Source organism: Rutidosis leptorrhynchoides, chromosome 1 (genome assembly GCF_046630445.1).
Source record: "Rutidosis leptorrhynchoides isolate AG116_Rl617_1_P2 chromosome 1, CSIRO_AGI_Rlap_v1, whole genome shotgun sequence".
Lineage (NCBI taxonomy): Eukaryota > Viridiplantae > Streptophyta > Magnoliopsida > Asterales > Asteraceae > Rutidosis > Rutidosis leptorrhynchoides.
The window spans coordinates 425,470,577-425,493,507 of record NC_092333.1 but is presented as its reverse complement, the minus strand read 5'-3'; the positions used below and the strand labels follow the sequence as shown (position 1 = coordinate 425,493,507).

The window sequence follows — 22,931 nt, the reverse complement described above, 5'->3', positions numbered from 1 at the left end:
TAAACAATTGACGCCTAGAAGGTGAAAACTGTCTCCTCGAAAGTGTATTCTGTTGCCTAGCTGGAGGGGGTGATGTGACTTGCTGTTTAACAGTCTGTCGACGATTAGGTGGAACATATTTCGTTACCCTTCCTGAATTTGAACCCTCACCTTTTGGTGGAAGTTCAGCTTTGGGATCAACAACCTGAGAATTCACAGCACTACTATCCTTAACAAACTTAAAGGGGTGTGCTGAGTGTTTTTCCTCCTAGATTGTTTTGGCTTACTAACACTCCTTTTCTTAGTCTTCTGACTTTCACTCCTATTTGCCTCATTATTTGTATTCTTCAAAATTGTAATGGTTTTAGTCACAACTACAAAGGGTTTCCCGTCCTTTTCGGTGTCAACATCAGTGTCAGACTCCGTCTCATAAACAACATCTAATGGCTTCTTACCCTCACCAGACTCACTTTTACTCTCTACATAATTTTTCTCAGGCTTACCATACTTTGGTTCTACAACCGAATCCCTATTCTTCTCAACAGGTTTATTGATAAACTCTCCTAAAAGCGGTGGGGCAACCTGATTGTAGCCGATCCCTTGGTTTTTGGGATGTTTCAAGGTTTGTGTCACGTATGTCATTCTCTGCCAATTATCAATCCTAGCCTTCTCTGACTCGTATTTTAACTTGTATGAATCTTTTTCTGCCTTAAGTGCTTCTATCTGGCTCAAATACAGGTGAATCACTTTCTCATCTTCTACAATAGTTGATTTTAAATGACCTACCTGATTTTCTAAAGACTTAATGACATCAACATACTCTTTCTGCTTATTCAGGTAGTAGAGAGCATCATCATAGTTCTTTCTATTTGTCTGATTTTTCTAAACTCAAGTTCTTAAGTTCAAGTATAAGTTTCGGACAAGTTTCACAGGTAGCAGGTATCTCATTAAGCTTAGAGACTGCACATTCAAGTCTAGTTATTTCCTGTTCAAGATCAGTGTATTTTAAACATAAAGAATCTGAATCATTACATACCTTGTCATTGCTGGATGTGTTAGCCATGAACGCGTAATCTTTTCTACCAGCCTGCGAATCTGTATCTGATTCTGATTCTGATTCTGACTCTGAACTTGTACTGTCTGAATAATCAGCATCATAACCTTCTTTGCCTTCAACTTTAGCAGGATTATCCGAACTTGTCACCGTAACTACCTTGTCATCAGTACCTTCAACATCACCCTTGATCAAATGTGCCAGTTCTTTTCTAAACCAGGTTCCTGTATGACAACTCATTCCTGAGGATTCATCATCATCTGAAGAGTCAGTTGTGAATTCAAGATCAGATAAATTCTTGGCTTTACGGAACTTATCGTACAACTTATCACTAATTCTCTTTCGAAGACACATCTTCATTACTGCTTCAACCCTTTTCATACGAGCGTCACATTTGCATACATAGAATGTGCAAGCTGGATCATCTTTACCTATACACCCAGATTTTCTCCTGATAACCCTTTCTTCTTCTATTTCTGCTTCACTCTTACCAACAAAAACCACATTAGCTTTTTCAGTATCAACTGAGATTGACCGATCACACACTTCATCAGCATAAGTAGTAGTCAAAGCTTTAGATTGACCACTAGAAGTTGCTTCCTTATTCACTGTCTGACCAGCATGTCCAGGAGTCACCTCAATTGAAGTATTATGAAAAAGATTATGAAAACCAGTCTTGAGTGGTCTTGTGCATGTCCGCTTGAAATGACCTAGTTCATCACAGTTAAAGCATCCCACTTTGGACATATCAAACCCAAATTTAGTGTTACGATTCAAACTCAAGGTCTCTGTCATGTTCTCTTCAGATACTTCCTTGCTCGTATCACGACACTACCCATAGCATACAGGATGTCCATTATTTCTATCTCATCCTCATCTATCTGATCATAGTCTTCATTCTCCATATGACCATTTATTATCTGCCCACTGATCATATCATTATAAGAGTTAACCACGATAGCAGCTAGAGCCATATCCTCCTGAATCTGTTCTAGAGGCCTCTTCTTGATATTATCTATCTTGATCACTGGTGATTGAGACTGTTGCAGAACGCCGGAATCAATAATTTTAGCAGATGATTTCAGTGCTTGAGACTTTGCATTGAAATACCCTGACTCTGACTGTGGTGCTGAGGTCTGTGACGCTTTGGTTGAAATGAAAGCTGTTTGCAATGGAGCATGACCTCCTGAAGATGACCCAACAGTTGAAGCTGTCGCTAAAGTACCAAGTCTCTTCCTTTTTTCCTCAACCTGAATATCCTTTTCCATCAGCTTGGATGTAAAAGCTGTCAGGATTAACGTACGACCAGATGCAATGTACCTGTTCTGAATCTTTTCAATTTCGTTGTCCCATTTTTCAGGAAGACCATCTTTCAACACTCTAACTGCTTTATCATCTGATATGTCTATTCCATAATCTGTCATTTCTGCAACCAGCAGGCGATATCTTTCTAAGGTTTGCCCAAGAGTCTCGGAGGGAAGAGCTGCGAATACTCTCCATTCATCTTTCAAAACCTTACCCTTAGTGGCACGGTAAGTAGCTGTACCCTCTATGGCTGATTGAAGAGCAAGTCAAAGTGTATGCGAGGTCTTGTTCCTGTTTTTGAATTGGGAAAAGATTTCCTTAGATAGTGCCTGAGTTAACTGCGCGTAGCACTTACATTCCAAGTTATACTGTTCTCGCTCTGCAGGATTAAACTCCGACGTTTCCTTTTGTTCCCCATCCCCTCCATTTGGCCAAGCATACTCATTCTCTATTAACTCCCACAGTCTAGAATCAACACCGTTCAAATATATCATAAAACGTGCCTTCCTGTCCAAAAAGTCCTTTAGATTATCAAGTTTGGGTACCTTATTGGTAGATCCAGACTCATTTTCGGAAAGTAGTAATTTATGAAGTCCTGATGCAATTACTAAGGCGCTGTATTCATTTGATACTTGTTCATTAGTGTCCGACATTTTAATTAATTATGTGAGAATTAAATGTAAATTAAGTTTCTGGGTTAAAAGACACTCGGTCGATTGTGTAAGACACACGGTCGATTGACTAATACACACGGTCGATTGACTAAGACACACGGTCGATTGTGTAAGATACACGGTCGATTGTCTGTCAAAATTTTGGCAGCACTTCGTTACACACTATGCCTTTGGTATTACAACTTACACGGCTGACGGTCAAACTCCCACGGTCAATTGTATTGCTCACACGGTCGAGTGACTACACACACACGGCCGACTGACTATATTGATCTCACACGGCTTTGGAAATACACACAAGGTTGACTAACAAACTCGCTCGGTCGATTGAGGGACTCACACGGCCGAGTGTGTTCTTGACAGATACAGGTCGACTTTTAGGGTTTTCTAGACTCACATCGATTTTTTTTTATCGATTTTTGATGTAAAACTCTAAACCAAAACGTAGAAAACAAGTGCAATGACGCCAGAAACACTTTTTGACAAAGAAAACACAAACTATAACGTAAGAAAAAGGATTAATCGTTCAAAACACAAATAACACCAAAAACACCAACTATTTGACCCAAAAACAATTTAGATCAAGCAAAACCAGAGACTCCAGCTCTGATACCACTTTGTAGACGGAGGTTTAAGGATCTTAGGTCGCTTGCTAACAATCCTAGAGGCGGAATACACTAGAATTGGGTTAAACCGAGATATGGGTCGTATCGGGATCGAATAGATCAAACTTAGGACAATTACTAGATTAGATCGACGCCTAAAAGAAGTATTTCGGTGGTATTTGGTGTTAGGGTTCGGCAGAGACGAAAACCTGTCGATTAGGGTGAATGGGATGATTTTCCTCAACAAAAAAGTCTCAACCCGTATATATACTGCATATCAGACACACTCGGTCGAGTGTGTCTCTCAGTCGGTCGACTGTGTAACACAGTCGGTCGAGTGTGTGGACACACTCGATCGACTATGTGTGCAGTTTAACTAATTGATTGTTTAACAAATTAAGCCCGCACAATCACAAACGTAATCAATAGTCACAAGTAAACATTATTACATAACCGAATGTATCAAACTATGAATCAATCTACGGCTGGGGATTCATGCACTAACACATACGGTGTCTGAATCATCTGACGAGGAAGATAATGTGCAACACGAATAATTAAATAGTGGGCCCCACATGTTAGCGTCACCCAACATCAAAGGGCTGGCTGGTGTGGGTTTTAACGTGGTTGTGCCCACTGCCCATCCACGTTAAATTTTCGTGTGCGGTTTGGGGCCGGGTTTAACGTGGATATGGAGGTACCTTAGTGTAAGCATAGTTTCACATCATATTTGGAATCCTAGCAAGTTAGCGAAAAAATGTACTCGCAGGACTAAAATACAACCAATTAATTAAATTTATACGGTAGCTTTGACTGTTGTTTTCCACAACAAAACTGATTTTATATATAGAACATCAATGGAAATCAAGCAACCAGATTGAGGTTATTTTTATTTTGGAAATTTAGATATAATTAAAAACATTACAAGAGATGATAGCAAGCAAATCGAAAATTGAACAAACATTATTGATGAAAAATAGTACTTAATCAAGCATCAATATCCACATTGCAAATGCTTATCATTCGCTTATTCAAAGAAACCACAAACAGAGTGATGCTAATCTTCAATCAAAAGCCGATTTCATCTCTAGGCACTCTTCAATTGTTACCCAGCCAAAAATTTCTTATACCACATAGCCGAGTGTTTAGGATATCGTTTAAGGTTATCGTTGTAATCAACATAGTTAAGCCCAAACCTTTGGGTGTATCCAGAGTTCCATTCGAACGTGTCAAGAAACGTCCATGGGAAAAAACCCTTCACAGTTACCCCTTGCCTGTATACCAAGTGTTTGAAATCATTAGTTAGAATTATAACAATATAATTACATTTTTATATATACTAACCAAAGGAATAAGTATAATATGGCATTTGAACTCACTTAATCGCATCCTTGATCGCCAAAATATGTCTATAATAGAAACTGATTCTTGCTGTATCATTCACACCTCGTGTTACTATTCCCCTATCAGTTTCACCATATCCTGTAAAAGAACTCATGAAATAAAAGGCCTAAGATTATGATTTCCTATTTTAGGTGCTTAACTCATATTCGTGTGGAATTTTCGGGCATAGCCCAACGGTTCACCCCATGTCCTTGAGTCATGGGAAAGGAGAGATCGTGGGTTCTATCCTTAAGGATGCCCCTGATTTCTTTAAATCAATTGAACACTGGTGATATATATTGACCATATAGGGAGATTTTACTGGCCCGCTCGATGGGATAAAGGCTCGACCACATGCCCGTATGGATTGTGGTTCGATATCCCCTGGTTAGTGGTTCGGGTTATCGCCCGAACGTGTGCATGGGTGACAAATGAAAGTATTCGATGTCAAAATTTGCCTTTCAAAAAAAACTCATATTCGTGTGCTATATACCGCTTTCTGTAACGTAGATGGTTGGATTGTTGTACTTATTCTTTACGTAGATGAGAAGATCGCGCATGCCTCTTGGATAAACGAAAAATATACTCACGTCGGTCTGCAAAAGATGAGAAATCAAAACGCTGCGTTACGTGTGGCACATTATTATGTTCCAAAAAACAGCTAATGATTTGAACTTACCGGTGCACCAATAGGTCTCCCATTTCTCGATGCTGTAAATTAATGTAACAAAAGATTAGTTATCAAGTTTCCGACAATAAATAGTTATTGTACAAGACTTAAGTACTGTTATGGATAGCCTGAACAGGAAAAATCTTATCTGTTTACCAGGTCCATTTACTGATTAAAACTATTAAAACTTACTAGTAAGATTAGATCGAGAATCTGTTGAATAACTGAAATGCACGGTGTTAGTCGATTTGATATGGGCTGCATAATTTGATGTGTAGTAATTGATACCGATGAAATCAAATGATCCCTTAAGTAGATTTGCTTCTTCAACACTGAATTTCGGTAATCTTTCTTTCACCAGTGTTCGCATACTTTGTGGGTACTCGCCAAATACTATAGGATCCATGAACCTGTCCAATTACAACTTCATAATTAAACAGTCGAGTATGAAAATACGTACGCCATACAATAATATGTATTATATGTCGCCCTTACCATCCAAACATGAAATCAAGGGCTCGCTGTGCCGCTTGTTTATCATCTTTACTAGGAGAAAATGGTATGAACCAATGACTTACTATTGTAATACCAATCACTCCCTTTTGAGTAGCCTACATAAATGCAATAAAGTATTAGGTTTGTAAATAAAAACTTATCCATCTGTAATATACACTTTTTGTGAAGAATTAGTTGTGCAATTTTTATTGTCACTTTTGGGGCTGTTTTCGTGTAGTTTTTTGGGGAGATGTATGGCCGTTTTTGTGCAGTTTTTGTGCTAATTATTAGTTGCTGATTTTGTGATTCATTCATCATGTTTTGATGCAGTTTACTTGTTTGTTTTGCTCGAATGAATATGCAGTTTATGGCTTCTTTTTTATTTTTGTGAAATGCAAGGGGTCGAACTGCGCCAAAATGTAGTGAGTGGGGATTGGACTTTAGTCTCCTTCCAAGATTTTCAAGCATCTAACTGCTAGGAGAGAGTACGTATTAGCTACTGTTATGTTAGGCACTATCTTCTTTTTTTAATTAAAAAAAAGTAATTATAATAGTTAACACTACAAATTCGACAAACTGTGTATATGAACTTATGAAATCTTGACCTGGTACTTTTGCTTGTAAAGTTTAACAACCAGTGCATGAGAAAGAAGGATGTTATGCCCAGCGATATAAGGCTCGGTGGCTGAATTCCCAGCAGGACAATCCTTGCTGATCCATGATGAACATCTCCCGGGTGCAAAACTACCCAATTCGTAGCTGAAAACAGTGGACGAGTATGGCTCGTTAAAAGTAATCCAATGCTTTACTCGGTCCCCAAACTCCTTGAAACATAAATCCGCAAAGTCTTGATAGTCCTTTCTACAAGATTAAGGTGAGAATAAAAGAGTAAGCGAAGTCTTAAAAGAGTGATTAACGCAAGTAATATGATTTATGATAATGTATGTATAATGAATAGTACTTAAGATAAACTTGTTAGGAAAGTGACTATTATGTAATTAATGATATACTATCACATTTCATATGATATTTGTCAAATGACCTGAAAAGGTAATATAAGTTACACAATTGGCCAATAAAGGTAATATGGGTTTTGTAGATGCCCGAAAGGATTGCGTGTTTCAATTTTTGCCGGAAAAAAAGATCGTGATTTGAAAAAATGTGCAATTTAGGTTATATCGTCAAATTCATTAACGACTGTTAGTCAAATTTCGTGAAGTGCTCACATGTGTTTGGCATTTGACGGGCAAAATTACACGGTTAGTCCCTGAACCTTGTAAAAAATAAAACGCAATTTGACAAATAGTTTAATATTACGTCATTCAGTACTGAATCATTCAATTAAGAAGCAAATAAACACACCCTTAGGCCATTTCTCTAATCGACTCAAGTTATGACTTATGAGGTTATTGACGTTTGAATTTGAGATTTCTTGTGAGAAAATCATAACTACAACCGTTACTATCTATAGATGGTTTTAAAATTTATTTATATACTGTAATAATAATGACAATGACAAAGACAAAGACAAAGACAAAAGATTAAACTTTGAAAAAAAAAATAAGAGGTGATTTACCTAAACTGAGGGTGAAGAAGGCCACCATATTCATCTTCTAATGCTTGAGGTAGATCCCAATGATAAATTGTGACAAATGGTTGGATACCTTTTGATAGGAGCTCATCAATAAGATTGTTGTAGAAGGCCACACCTTCTTTGTTTACACCTCCAGTTAGCTTTCCCTCTTGTTACAATATCAATTATATTTGTTAGATACAACACATCTTCTTATGTGCTTATTACTATAGGTAAGTATATCAAACACCCTTATAAATACTAGAGAGTAGTTTATAACAAGTTCAACACTGGAAAAAAATAATGTAGACACAGCCTACTTTTCAATCGAATAAATGCTTCAAAATTACTTTCATGCAAAACGCTTCAAAATAATTGAATTCAAGACACTCGCTAGAAAACGCGAACTTACTGGGTAACAATCGGGGCCAAGAAATGGATAACCTGAAAGCATCGAGACCTATATCATCCATTAACTTCACATCCTCCTGTTTCAGTTCATACGAAAAAAAAATTATTATTGAAAGGTAAACTCACACAAACCAATAACACGAATATTAACAACCATGAATATGTCCCATGTGGGACTGGAACTCTTAACCTCTTGGTTAAAAGGGCAACTACGATACCACTGGGCCAAATGCCCTTTGGTTATTCATACGAAAATTATGCTTAATATAAAGAAATTTATATTTAATGTATTATTGTTACTCTGTAACTCTGTATGTGATACTAACAAAAGCTTAGAGTCGTTACTGATATCAATTTTCAATTTTTTGGGAATATAACTTTGTTAGTATAGATTCTGTCCCAGGAAGAGTAACATGTTGTCACATTGGTCTAAGAACTATAAAAAAATTTGGCATATATACCTTGTATCGGTGATAAAAGTCATCAGCTACGTCTGCGTTGTTTCCATCTAATATCTTTTCTACAAGTGCAAAATACAAATACTAGGAAATGAATTACAATTTACCAACAACTGATTGTTAGCTAATAGCAATAACAATAATCATACTATATCGAATAACGTCACAAAATTATTTTAATACTCCGTTTATATATGTATTTACTAGTGAAATGACCCGTGAAATCACGGGTTTATTTAAATGAAACAGTTTAATAATATGTTTGAGGTATTAAGAGAATGTAAATGCTAAAGTCATTTAGTTTAATGACCCGTGGAACAACGAATTACTACTAAGAAATTTGTCGTTGTTTTTACAAATATATTGATGTACTTAACTTGGTCAGAATAAATGAACTACCTTGATGTACTTAACTTTGTCAAAAGCCTACATTACAACCTTTTATTGAGACATATATTTCGCATACATATGTAACGTAATTAATCTCGTAAAAAGCAACCTTTTTTGAATAATAATAATATGACAACTATAATTATAATTATAATAAATAATAATAAAGTTTGTTTAAAAAATGAGTATTTATATTTTTAATAATAATAATAATTAGTAATAAAAAATGCCTCTTGAAAAATGTTTAAAAATTAAAATACAATTATTATATGAAGGTTGTACAATATGCTTCAAAGTTTCTACACGTGTTTATGAGGTGATTTATAAAAGATTGTACAATTTGTTTTAAAGTTTATACATATGATCTTGTGAGTTTTTTATCATAAGTTTGTACATAATTATACATATATTATAAAATTAGCATGTTAATTTTTTACTAAATACAATTACTTATTTTAATGACATCATAATGAGAGCTTAGAATTTTTTTCTTTATTTTTGAATTTTTTTTAGCTTATATAATCCTTATTTATGATATCATTAAGTAGATTTAATTTAATTATAAAATTAATTTTATTTATGACATCATCTAAATGCTCTCACAATTTTTTTTTTCTTTTTGATTTTTTTTAGAAGGAAAAAAGATAATTATTGCATAATCATTTTTAGTATTTTAATAGAACTTATAGAATAGATGTGTGCAATCTACTTTGAGTAAAAAAAAAAAAAAACTTTTCTGAATCTTACCAATTGTTTTTTTTATTCATATTTTCAATGAACGTAACTAATTTTATATTTTGAGAATACACATTTAAATAAAACAATCTCAGCAACTAAATAAAAATAAATCAATTGAATAAATATATTTTGTAAGGCTGTATCCAATAAATATATGTATGTAATGAGTAAGCTTTTTTATTTTACTTTTTGGTCCCTATAAAAACTAATTAAGTTTTTATTCCCTGTTTTTCTAGTCGATTATTCATTTTCACCTTCTTTACTTGTCACTCATTACTTTTAACCTTTTTTTTTTTACATGTTTACAAACCAAAAGAATATAATCTGAGCAAATACAAGGCAAAAATGCTAACAACTCGTGCTCCATCATGTCATGGTAGGACAACTGATGGCAATGACATGTGCTCCCCTCGTCCTCAATCCCTCACCCTTTCCTTTACTTCTTTTTTGCACATTGTAGCACGGTAAAGACGAAATATAATTTTCTTATTTGTACTTTTAGCTTCATTATTTGTGAATTAGTTTATTTAATTAAAATAGATGTGTCATTGATGGTAGTAAATCTGTTATAATTTTGTCTTTTAAGAAATTGTTGATGTGGCGCTAGGGAAGACAATGAATGCCCAATTCATCAGATATTCTGTGACGACCCGGAAATTTCCGACCAAATTTAAACTTAATCTTTATATGGTTTCGACACGATAAGCAAAGTCTGTAATATTGAGTCTCAAAAATGTTGGAACTATATTCATGTAATCAGTTAACCTTTGACTATGCCCGACGATTCACGAACAATTATTTGTAAATAAATATATGTATATATATATGTATATATAATAACTTGAAATAATAATATACGATTTAATCGCTTGAACTAAATAAGTAAAATAATATACGATATAATAAGGTTGTTAGTAAAATGAATCTGTGTGTGTGTGTGTGTGTGTGTGTGTATATAATATATATATATATATATATATATATATATATATATATATATATATATATATATATATATATATATAAAGCATATTAAATATAAATATTAATTGATTGTAACCTTTGTTTATTATTCGATTATTATTTAGAGGAGTTTAAATTGAACTTATGTAATTTTAAGTTCATTAATAGAATACGTAAATTTTAGACTGATTAAAAATATTTTTACTTTGTTAATTTGAATCTTTATACTCCGCGTATATTACTTGGGACTGAAAATATGTAATAGGCAATCTTTTTATGATTAGTTCTACAAGGATTAAGACCAAATTATGTATACAAATAATACCCTGAAATAAGGGAATTTTTATTAAGACTTTTATCCGTCATAGTTTAACAACGGAGCACGATGTACCATTCCCTTACATATTGTCGGTAATAAACATCCAAAATAGGACAACTAGCTTCACACGTTTTTAAAACTTTTGCTTTATGTAATGAATATTATATTTATCATATTTAATTCTTTTATATAATATACTCCGTGGTGTATCTTTTCTTTGTGCAACTCAACCCACCAATTTCATTGAGTTGGTTAGTCAATCACAACCAATCACTAACACTCATCGATCATCACTTTTATTAATCACCATGAGACCATCATCATCAACATTCGTCAATCACCACTACCAAACCACATGAACATCACGATTCATTGATGTTACTCAACCTGATGATGGTACTGATCGAATAACCACCATCACCAACTTGTTTCGGAAACATCTAGTTAAACTATTATTTTTTTTGCTGCAAGCAAACACCAAAGCTAAACCTACTTCACCTTCAAACTCAAACCTCACCACCACTATCCTCCTCCCTCTTCTTCTTCGACAACTCTCATCTACCACACAAAAATCGCTTAGACTACCACCAACTACAACTACTGCACTATTGTTTCTGTTTATGGTTGGAATCAACAACATCTCATTATTAAACACCCTCGCCACACACCTATGATCATCACTAAAACAGCCGTAAACCACCACTAATCACCTCCTTCTCTCTCTTCTTCTCTCTCTCCTCTTTTCAAACGAAACCATTCATTGAAGATTTCTGATGTCCATGTTTACAAACCACCTGCTAACTCTTCATGTCTTCATTCGAGAATCACCATGAAACCTACTGCATCTGCTTCATCTATCTTCCTATTATTCTGCTCGAAACTTCCCATCATCAAACCATTGAAATAAAACCTGCAACTCACCCATTTAAATCGCTGCTACAATTTTTTTTTTCTGTTTCCAATTAGTAACGAAGAAGATGATGAATAAATGGATTGGTTATGATGAAGAACTGCCACGCTGGATAGCTATCTTCTGTTTTCTACTTCGTGATTATTTATGGCCGACAATGACAAATTATATAAACCCTACTTGAATTAATTTAATAAAGGTACTAAGTGTTGAGGAAGTAAAATACGTAAACCCTTAGATTTCATTTGGATCGGTTTCTGTTGGGCTCAAAGTAGTCATGGGCCACGAATTTTGCAAGCCCCATTCAGTTTCCGTTTAAATCCATCAGGCCAAGAAACCTTTGTGTTTGTATATTTTTTTTCTTTATCGTTCTTAATGGTAAACGATGCTTGATGATGATGTTAGATATTAAAAAAAGTTGATGAATTATGATGGTGATGCAAGAATGACTAAGGTTGACGAGTATAAGAATGATATCAATGATCGATGGAATGAAGAAGATGAAACGAGTATGATTATGATGAGGTTACGGTATAGCGGGTTAAATAGTTTAGGTTATGATTTAAAGCAGAAAAACGAGGATGGATGGATGGTTGAGGGTGTTAGCGATAAGCGAGAGGTCGGGGATTCGATCCCGGTCTCTGGCAATTCTTTTTAGGAAACTTATTCTTTAAGGTAGTACTTTTATTTTTATCATTATTATTGTTATTATTATTATTATTTTTAATATTATTATGAATACAAATATAAAGATTTTAAATAAGGATATTAATAAGAAAATAATAAAAAATTACAATTTAGTTACAATTTAAATGAATTTTTAATATTGTTATTATTATCACTATGATTATTACTATTGTCAATAAAATTATCATTCTTATTAAAATGATCATTGTTGTTAAAATTATTGATATCAAAAATATTATTTTTATCAAAATTATCATTTTATTTAAAATTTACACTATTATTATTATTATTATTATTATTATTATTATTATTATTATTATTATTACTACTACTATCATTATTATTATTTTTATTAGATGTATGGTTATTTTATCATTTTTATTATTAATATCATTATTATTATTATATTCTAACATTTTAATTATTATCATAAGTATTATCTTATCAAATAACTATTAAGTCATATAAAACTATATTTACTACCTATAACGTAACTATATTAATATCCTTATAATAAATATTAATATAAATATTTTAGTAGATTATTGATGAAACACTTAATTAAAATAACAATTAAACCACTAATAATATATAAATTTTGATCAATTACCATTATATGTGTTAATATATATATATATATATATATATATATATATATATATATATATATATATATATATATATATATATATATATATATATAAATGATATAGGTTCGTGAATCCGAGGCCAAACCCTACATTGTTCAATATCGTCATATGTATTTTTACTACAAAATACAATAGGTGAGTTCATTTGATTCCCTTTTACTCTTTACATTTTTGGGACTGAGAATACATGCTTTACTTTTACAACTGCTTTATTAAATGTTTTTGAAATACATTTTTAACTGCGAATACATGAAATGCTTTTATAAATGTTTGACGAGATAGACACAAGCAAAACATTCCTCGAATGAATTATGTGGACGTGATAATTGCCACCATTGAATTATGTGGACGTGATAATTGCCACAATTGATATGAATATTTTTCCCCTGATTATTATTGCTTGGTAACCTAAGAATTAGGGAACATCACTAATTTTGAGAATTAGTGCACGCCTAATTCACGCGAATCCTAAAGGTAGCTACCGGGTTTAACACCCCCACCCAGAATGTTCACTAGACGGAAGGGCTAGTGGGCGTGGTGTTTAGTACTTCGAAGTTTATATGATTATTATACAGACGAGATGTTCTGTTTTGGGGATATTATTATGCGCATTATATGTTAAGGTCGGTTACTAAGCCAAGCTATGAAAGCAATGAAAAGTGAATGTTATGTATCGAGAGAATGATTTTATACACAGGTTATGTGTATGTTATTTTTGTGCACGAGATATGTGTACGGTTACTAAGATTTATGAAAAATGAATTTCGTACACGAGAAAGGTGTACTGTATTTAAAAGATATCGCATGTACATTACATGTGGGTATAGGATTCGGGCCCATTTGTACCATGCAGCATTTAAATCTTGAAGTCTATCAAAATGATGAATTTTATTGTTTATGTTAAACTTATGAACTCACCAACCTTTTGGTTGATACTTTAAAGCATGTTTATTCTCAGGTATGAAAGAAATCTTCCGCTGTGCATTTGCTCATTTTAAAGATATCACATGGAGTCGTTCATGGCATATAGAGGTCAGAACCTCGCAATGGGACCATCTGATGAAGACTTCGTCCAGGTGGATTAGGACGGGTCACTACATATTCTCCCGATCCAATCTATTAAAATGAATATAGATGGTCTAAATGGATGATAAACAGATATTGATATGAACAGTGGCGAATTTAAGATGAAAATCCAATGTGGTCCCAAAAAAAATTTCAATGCTAATTATATTTGAAAGGTACTTTAGTGGTTGTTTTACCTTCAAAAAAAGTATAAATTTTAAAAATATATGGGGTCCTATAGTTAAATTTAGTAGTATCCTACACAATTTGAGGTATACATTGTATAAAAAAAATTTCCACTAGTGGGGTCATAGGACCCCACCTCTAAGGTGTAGAGTCGCCCTGGATATGAATGATGTGAAAAATTAGTGGATCAAATATGGATGGAAATTTATCATTGATGAATATATCCGTTTACCATACAAAATACATAATATACATAAAATTTATGGATACATTTACAACCCTTATACATACATGCTAGATTATAATCCGCAAATTTTCAGAACTAAATATAAAATACCGCTAACCAAATTATATGATTACACGTACACATCAATCAATCATTTATAACCACTATAAATTATTAAAATGTAAATATTTTTAAGTTCATATATTTTACTTATCTAATAATGTTATTTGATTTTATTTCTTTTATATTTTTATCGACATTTAACAAATCAAAATGCATAAATTAATCTTAATCAACTATGATAAAAATTAATGATATTATAAAACATGTGCGACTAATTAATAATCATAGATATTACACGTAATATTAGTTAATCATATATATATATTTATTTACAAATGTAATATATTTTATTCAGTTGACGACAACATCTACATGTTTTTGTATGTAATTATTATTAAATTACATGATATTTATAAAAATTATTTTAATAATTTCATTTTATAATAGTAATATCTTAAAAAATTGAAATTCAACGGATACCCGTTAACTCCTTTAATTCAACAGATGTAAATATTGAAGGATGATACATTTAAAATTAATGATATGGATATGGATATTGATATGAGATCATCCAATCCATTTTTGATCCATTGCCTTTCCTATGTGGCGCTGTGACAGTCGGTCATGCGTGAAAATTGTGTCATTGTCGGGAATGGTCTAACCATTCCCATCACTTTGGACCCGCCAATCCCGTTCTCCTCTCTGTCGCCAAACACATGAACTACAATGATGGATTCAAAAACGACGTCGTACCTATATATATGGTGTCCTTCTTGATATTAGTGCTGAAAAGATGAAAGAAATTAAAAGCTAGACATTGATTTTAGGATGCGTTTGATAAAACTGAATGATTTAGCGTTGAATGGTTCATAATCTGAATGATTTAAAAGTTCTGAATGAACTAGTTTTGAATGAAAATAACTTGTTTGATAATCATTTTTAAACGAATAATGTCAATGATATAAAATTATCATATTAACATTTGATATGAATAAAAACTACAATATAGTTGTTTAATAAGTGTTCTTTGATATAATTTAAAGAGAATATTACATCAATTTTATATGTTTAATGGTTAAGAGATAGTTTCAGCTCTGAATGATTAAGTACTGAATGTTGAACCATTAAGCACCATCTGTCATTCAAATGTCAAAATTAAATGGGCTAAATATTGAATGGTTACCATATGGTTTAATTAGCATTCAACGTTGAATTATTCAATTAAGAGGTAAAAAAACAAATTGATAATAATGGCAATGGCCACCCGATCCAATGATATCCACCCGATCCACCTACTTCGTGATGGATATGGATACGAATATGAATGAACCTAAATGAATATTATATGAACATGGATGAAAAGTTTCATTTACGGATATATTCATTAGGACCCGTAATACATATACAAATCAGATATATGCTTACATATTTACTATTACAGTTGCATTTACTGTTAAATTTACATTTTTTACGTTTTCAACCTTGTAATGATATAACTACGATATATTAAAATAAAACATGTATATATAACAAAGTAAACATACAAATTACATATTTAAGTTTGCATAATCCATGTCTGATAGTAAATTCAACAATTTGTGTTTTATCTTTGACAAATATTACACATTCTTGTTGACAATGGCGGAGCTAGTAGGGATGCAGAGAGGTGCTCAGCATCCCCTAACTCTTGAGTTGCATCTTGTATCGAGCTCTATTTTAATGGTTAATTTTTTTCCGGAAGATACGAATGATACAAAATTGGAGTGGGTAGGTAGGAGAGGAACTTTGAGATGATGAAAGCTTATGTCATATTTTAGTTCAAGCCCCTTAGTTATTAGCTTATATGTCACTATAATCCCAGAAAACTTAATTGTTGTTCATTAATGTTCCAGTTCTAATACTCGATAGAATTTTAATGAGAGATGATTCTTACACACTACTTTTTGATCTATGTACACTTTTATATCTTAAATTCACAGTTATATCCTAAAGAGTTGAACTTATATTATTATTTTAATAATAATTAAGGGTATAATAGTAAATTAGGTGTATACGGATCAAAAAGTGATGTGTGAAGACCACCTCACAATTTTAATATGTTGACATATATACTATATACTATGTAATATAATTTGTTGAAATTAAATCATGTTTTCTTTTTGAAATATATTTAAAATTAAAATAACTTATCGTTTTTAATTTTAACTAAATTAAAAGGTCTTGAGTAGTAAATAATAATTGTTATTGGTCGTATAATTATTGTACTAGGCTAAAATTGTAATATGAAGTTTGTAGTGACAATTAAATTGTGATAAATGAAGCATAAAGAAATCTACGTACGCATTCGGGTCTCAAATAGTAACATTAGATATCGATCGTTACAAATGGTTGTTGATACAATTTTCTATAATTTGCAGTTTTTAAAAAAGAGAAAGTACAAAATACTTTTGAAATTCGAATAAGAAAATACAGATATGCCGTTATCTATATTTTTATATTTATTAATGGATATATGGATATATAAAATGGTCATTTTTCTTCATATATAGCTGGTGAATTATTTTTATCCTTCAAATATAACGTTGGTGTTTTTATTTTTATGATTAGTTAAGCATCCTTCAATCATAAATCCTAGCTACGCTCCTGCTTGTTGATAGATTTTAATTATGTCATGTTATATTTATTTATGCTATACTAAGTTTTTTTTCATTTTGTCGCATATTAGAAAATATTATACCATTTTTTTAATATCCAATGGGCATCCATTAATCTGCTTAATCCATTAGATATTAATATGGATGGATGAACTAAAATTAAATGACTATAAATGGATGAAAAAAGTTAAATAAATATAAATGCGACATCACCCCAATCATATTTAAGCAATTGTCATCCCTAAGTTATATACATTGCACGTGGTGGGTATACACGGCACAAATGATTAATATAAAAACAAAATTTAATTTATTTATTACTCCATAGCATCAGCAAACCGTGAGATTTGACATGATCCACGAGATGTTGTATGAATATTGTGTCTATATCATATTTAGTGAGGTGTATGAATATTGAACACAAAGTTGCTATCACAAATTCATTGTAGCTAAAGTGGGGAAACTAGAGATTTGACAAGATCCACAAGATGTTGACTGCTGCGTTGGTTTTCATGTTAAGTTAACTATGATTAACCTACTGATGTATAAAAGAATACAAAATGGATCTTATAAATTATAATTACTCGTTTATCACGTGCTCTTCTTGAGATTAACTAGAAAAAAAATCCGACCGCGCGTTGCTGCGGTTGTATCAACGCGCGGTCGAATTTGGATATACGTTGTTTGGTACCTAATATATCTAATATGTTGAGTTGTTTGTTGTACGTATATGTATATGTATGAAATATAGCCCGAAATATTTAGTGTTTTTTAACGATGTCCGTTTTGCGCGTAGTTAGTCCCGTTGTGTTCGTTAGATTTTTTCGAGTTGAAAAGGTGATCTCGGAAAAATTTGACTCGCACCGAGCGAGAAGATAGGGCCCGTTAAAATTTCGGGGTGAAATTATTATTTTTTATTTTAATAAAGTTATTTATTTACACTTTCTACCCCGGAAAAAGTATAAAGTTGAGGGGCCGTTGTGTAAGTTGAGCGAGACCGTTTGTAGTGTAAACGCAAACTCAAAAACCACAACCCAAAACAACTGAAACGACGAATTTCGGCGCGTGTTTTAAGGGACCGTTTGTAGTGTGAACGCAAACTCTAAACAACAATCCAAAACAACTGAAACGACAAATTTCGGCGCGTGTTTTAGTATATAGGATAATAATTAGTAATCATTATAACTAATAATTATAAATAGTAAATAGTAATTCTTAATTAAAACTAATTAATTATTAGTTCTTTTTTTTTTTTCAAATTAATTCCTATTTATTGGCCGGAGGTTCACTCGAAAGTAATTTCTTTATCCGTCGAATAGAGAGGGGGATGACTTACTCGACGTTTGAGAGTGAGTTCACTCTGGACGGAGAAATGACTTTCTTTATTCTCGGATAGGCAAAGGATTGTCAATATCTCATCTCCCCCATACATCACTTATGTGGTATTGAGTTTTGTTGTTGTATAATAATAAATATAATATAATTATAAAATTATAATATAATAGGATAAGAAAGTAATTTTATTTACACTACCAATAACTAAATCAATAGTTAAAATTAACATTAACATACTATCTATTAGACAAAATTTGTTTTAAATGCGATTAATAGTACTATTTACATTTTTTACTTTTCTCAAAACTAACCCCCTAACTTCCATTAAAATACAAATCAAACCCCCCCTTTTATACCTATATTCTAAATTCTAAATTATTATTTATCTCATTACTAAAATAAAAAATACAGAATAATAACACTCATCACGCTTTACCGACTTGTACGCTGCGCTCAAACAGTTAGACCCACAGGGACCACTATTGTGCTAAAGTAATTTTTTTTTTTTGTCTCCAACTATAAAAGAAGCAACTTTCGTAAAAGAATCAACCCTTCAATATTACCAAAAGATGTCGAAAAAAATTCTTTTTTACAAAAAACTCAACTAACTTTTTTTTCCTTTTTTTTTCTTTTCTTCCTTAACGATAAAAGAGACAACTTTCATAAAAGGAACAACCCTTCAATGCTACCAAAAGATGTTGAAAATATTTTTTTTTACAAAATAGATCAACTAACTTTAAAAAAAAAAAAACTCGAACGCTAAAAGAAGCAACTTTCACAAAAGTAACAATCCTTCAATGCTAAATGTCGAAAAAAATTCTTTTTTACAAAATAGATCAAGATTTTTTTTTTTAACTCGCATTCTAAACGGAGCTCCCGACGCGAAGCGAGGGCTCCACAACTTGTTCAAATCAATTTTCGAAATTCAAGCAATAATTAATTTGTAGAGAGAAACAAATATGACATCATAATTTAAAAATCAATTATTGAAATATAAAGTTATTCCGTATAAACCGGTTATTGAAATATAAACTTGTCGATTTCATTTACTCCTTCCGTCTCAAATCTATTATCTCCAGACAAAAAACACATAGCTTAAAAACAAGTATCTGACACGTACTTTTTTTGTTAACTTTTCAGTTATACCTCTTATTTTTTACCTGTCTTTTTATCTTACATGTATAAATTAGTAGAGGCACAAAAGAAATTTATAACATTATTCTTTTTCATTTATAAAAGTGGACAATTAATTTGGGACATCTAAAAAAAGAATAGTGGACAATAGATATGTGACGGGGGAATATAATTCTCTTTTTTAATTAATGGTGGTAATCTGACTTCTTATATGAGAGATCAGGGGTTCGACTCTCGCTCACTGAGAAATTATCCTTGTTGTTACCCGCCATTTCATTGGTGTCGGAGGTTACGGACGATTTGCGTGAACCTCACCCAAGTGGGTTATACTACACACGATTCTAGTATTGATTTTTCATGGAAATTTTCTTCCGAGGGGCGGTAAAATTGATATCTTAAACGAAAGTGATTAAATTGTCATATTATCAAGCATCCAGATTAAGCTTGATAAAACTATAAAACAAGTTTTTAGTAGTTCAAAACTAGAAATGACACAATATCGTTTATTAGAAGTATCCGAATGAAATGAGTGCACTAGACAAAAGTCATCTACAAACATTGTGTACCACAAACATCATGAGTGCAGGTCATCTATGTATTGAGAGACTGCCCCACCGATGAATAATGACCTCATTGTCACATTGCGTACCACAAACATTATGAGTGCTCTTAGTGTTCAATTAGCTACAGTAATAGTTAGTAGCTAGTCTATATAAAACCTTGGTTATAAAACATAACAATTATTAGCTAGCTAGCTTATAATTACGTAATTATATAATACCATTACCTCTGGTTACGTTGTGGAACTTATCGATCAGTATGTATATATACTTATATATAACATCTAAGAAGATGGTAAGGTTGATAATTAAGTTGTTTAAAGAGTCTTAACTTGCTTAATAATTAATTATATAATGAACGTTGTTTATATAAACCTGGAAACTTGTGAGTGAATGTATCCCAAATACTTGGACCTTTTCCACCTTCAAATGCTGCACCTTCATACTACACATATATAAAATGATTATGATGAAGTTAATAGTGCAGGGATAATAATTACTCCGTATTAATTAACAAAACAAATGATAGTAGTATATTTTAACGTGTACTTGATAAGCTGCCGATGCAGCTCCGAAAACAAAATCTGAGGGAAATGCGGTTCGGTTGAAGACTACTGATTGAACCAGCAACAAGGAATTGACAATAACAGCCGCTACTAGCACCACTTGAGCACCCATATTTTGTTGCATAATTAGAAAGACATAAAAATAAAATGTTGAACTTGTTTTGGTTTACAAACACCAGCAACATGTCTTTATATAGACTTTTGCCATATATGCACAATATACACATGCTTATTCTCAATTGTCTTTTTTCCCCTACATAAATATTCCACCTCTCTCCCATATTCATAGTCTATCTTTTTTTTTATCTATTTCAAATTAATAGTCCACATTCATAAATAAATAAGAATCATTGGTTATGGTGTCTTCAAACCCTTAATTACTTTATTTAAGTAAAACAAAAATGTAGATAAAAAGTAAAGGATAAAACTGAAAAGTAGACGAAATAGTATATGTGACAGTCATTTTTTTCTAAACTGTGTGCCTTTTGTCAGTAGACTATTAAATAGGGACAAAGGAAGTAAGAGGAAACTATCATCAAAAGATTCGAAAGAAACAACAACAAGAAAAACTAGACGGAGACTCTCGCAACTAGAAAGCCTAACCCTATGAAACCAACCGACACTAGTTGTGTTTGGATGATTTGCTTATTAGAGTTTATAAAAATTTAAACTTATTGTGTTTATAGTAGCATTGTCGGAATGACAAAATTCTAAAAATATGTGAAAATTTTATAAAAAAAGTTAGTTGAACTAGTTTTTAAAATAAAATTTTATATTATTAAAGGGTAATTACACAAATACCATTTCAAATAACTTATCATTTTTTTAACAGCTTCAAATAACTTATCATGTACTCCGTATTTTATTATTCTGTTTAGTTAAATCACAATTATAAACTCGCGATTCTAACTACTTTATTAAGTACCTATACATATTAGTAAGCTTCCAGTTATAAACAATCCGCTCTCCCTATCTATAAAGTTTAGCCATTTACTATAATTTAGTGGTTATATCTAGTGGATATGATATAACCACGCAAACCTCATCCTTGAAATTAATCATTTATGATATTTAATGTTATGTGGCATTCCATTTCAATATTATGCATTAGCGGTATATATTTACAAATCCTGACACGTTAGTAACGCCTTTTTTTTTTTTTTTTTTTTTTTTAGTACAGCGGAAGGGGAAGACTTAATTTACATAAATACTCTTAGTTAATTTTAAACATGATTATCACAGATACTTAGTTAATTACTTCATTACAAACCATAGTTGTTACGTTAACGACTAGTTACATATTTACAAAAGTTAAGACATCAGAGTTCGTCTTGTCAAACACACCTTCAACCCGACACCCGTCCCTACCAGCATTAAGATCCAAAACCTGCAAGGGAGGAGGTGAGGGGTTAGCACGAGGCTAAGTGAATGAAACTATCAAAATGTCTAGCATACATTACCAACTTGTACTCCTACAACAACTTACAACATACAACAACTGGCAACTATGCTCCAACTAGAGGACCGTCGGCTTGTACGGGCACACGACCACTAGCTAATCAGGCTAGATTCTACCGATAGTCCTTACTACCGAATCCCCAGTATAGTAAATCCATACGCAGGTGATGCGTCGTTCAGCACTATACTCAACAAACAGTAGCCAACTGGACCCAACCACAACTAGGTTGACCTCACTGAGATGAACCTAACAGATCAAGGTTCCAACAACAACAACAACAACAACAAAAACTTATGCACATACACCCAATCAACTACTACTGCTACAGACAACTAATACTACTAAAAGCATGGCAACCCTAAACTACGATCAACTGTACAACATAACTATTAAACATGGCAATTAACAACAATATAAAC

At 32.3% G+C, this 22,931-nt stretch overlaps 1 protein-coding gene across 1 annotated transcript; it reads right to left on the bottom strand.

The window, feature by feature from the left end:
• Window positions 1-4,475: 4,475 nt before the first annotated feature.
• Window positions 4,476-21,222, bottom strand: LOC139872326 (beta-glucosidase 12-like). The gene is made up of 12 exons (XM_071860180.1): window positions 21,037-21,222; window positions 20,863-20,932; window positions 8,611-8,669; window positions 8,151-8,226; window positions 7,742-7,907; window positions 6,771-7,026; window positions 6,166-6,281; window positions 5,863-6,080; window positions 5,680-5,711; window positions 5,494-5,596; window positions 4,997-5,099; window positions 4,476-4,891 (listed from the first exon to the last, which is right to left on the bottom strand). The coding sequence occupies exons 1-12, from the start codon at window positions 21,175-21,177 to the stop codon at window positions 4,723-4,725; spliced, it is 1,509 nt and encodes a 502-aa protein (XP_071716281.1). The 5' UTR covers window positions 21,178-21,222; the 3' UTR covers window positions 4,476-4,722.
• Window positions 21,223-22,931: the final 1,709 nt, after the last annotated feature.

Excerpts from the sequence above, each read along its gene's own strand:
- LOC139872326 (XM_071860180.1), bottom strand. The coding sequence starts at position 21,177 with ATGCAACAAAATATGGGTGCTCAAGTGGTGCTAGTAGCGGCTGTTATT. Across the intron at positions 6,081-6,165 it reads CTTGATTTCATGTTTGGATG|GTTCATGGATCCTATAGTAT; the intron begins GTAAGGGCGACA and ends GTAATTGGACAG. Across the intron at positions 5,100-5,493 it reads CATCTACGTTACAGAAAGCG|GATATGGTGAAACTGATAGG; the intron begins GTATATAGCACA and ends GTTCTTTTACAG.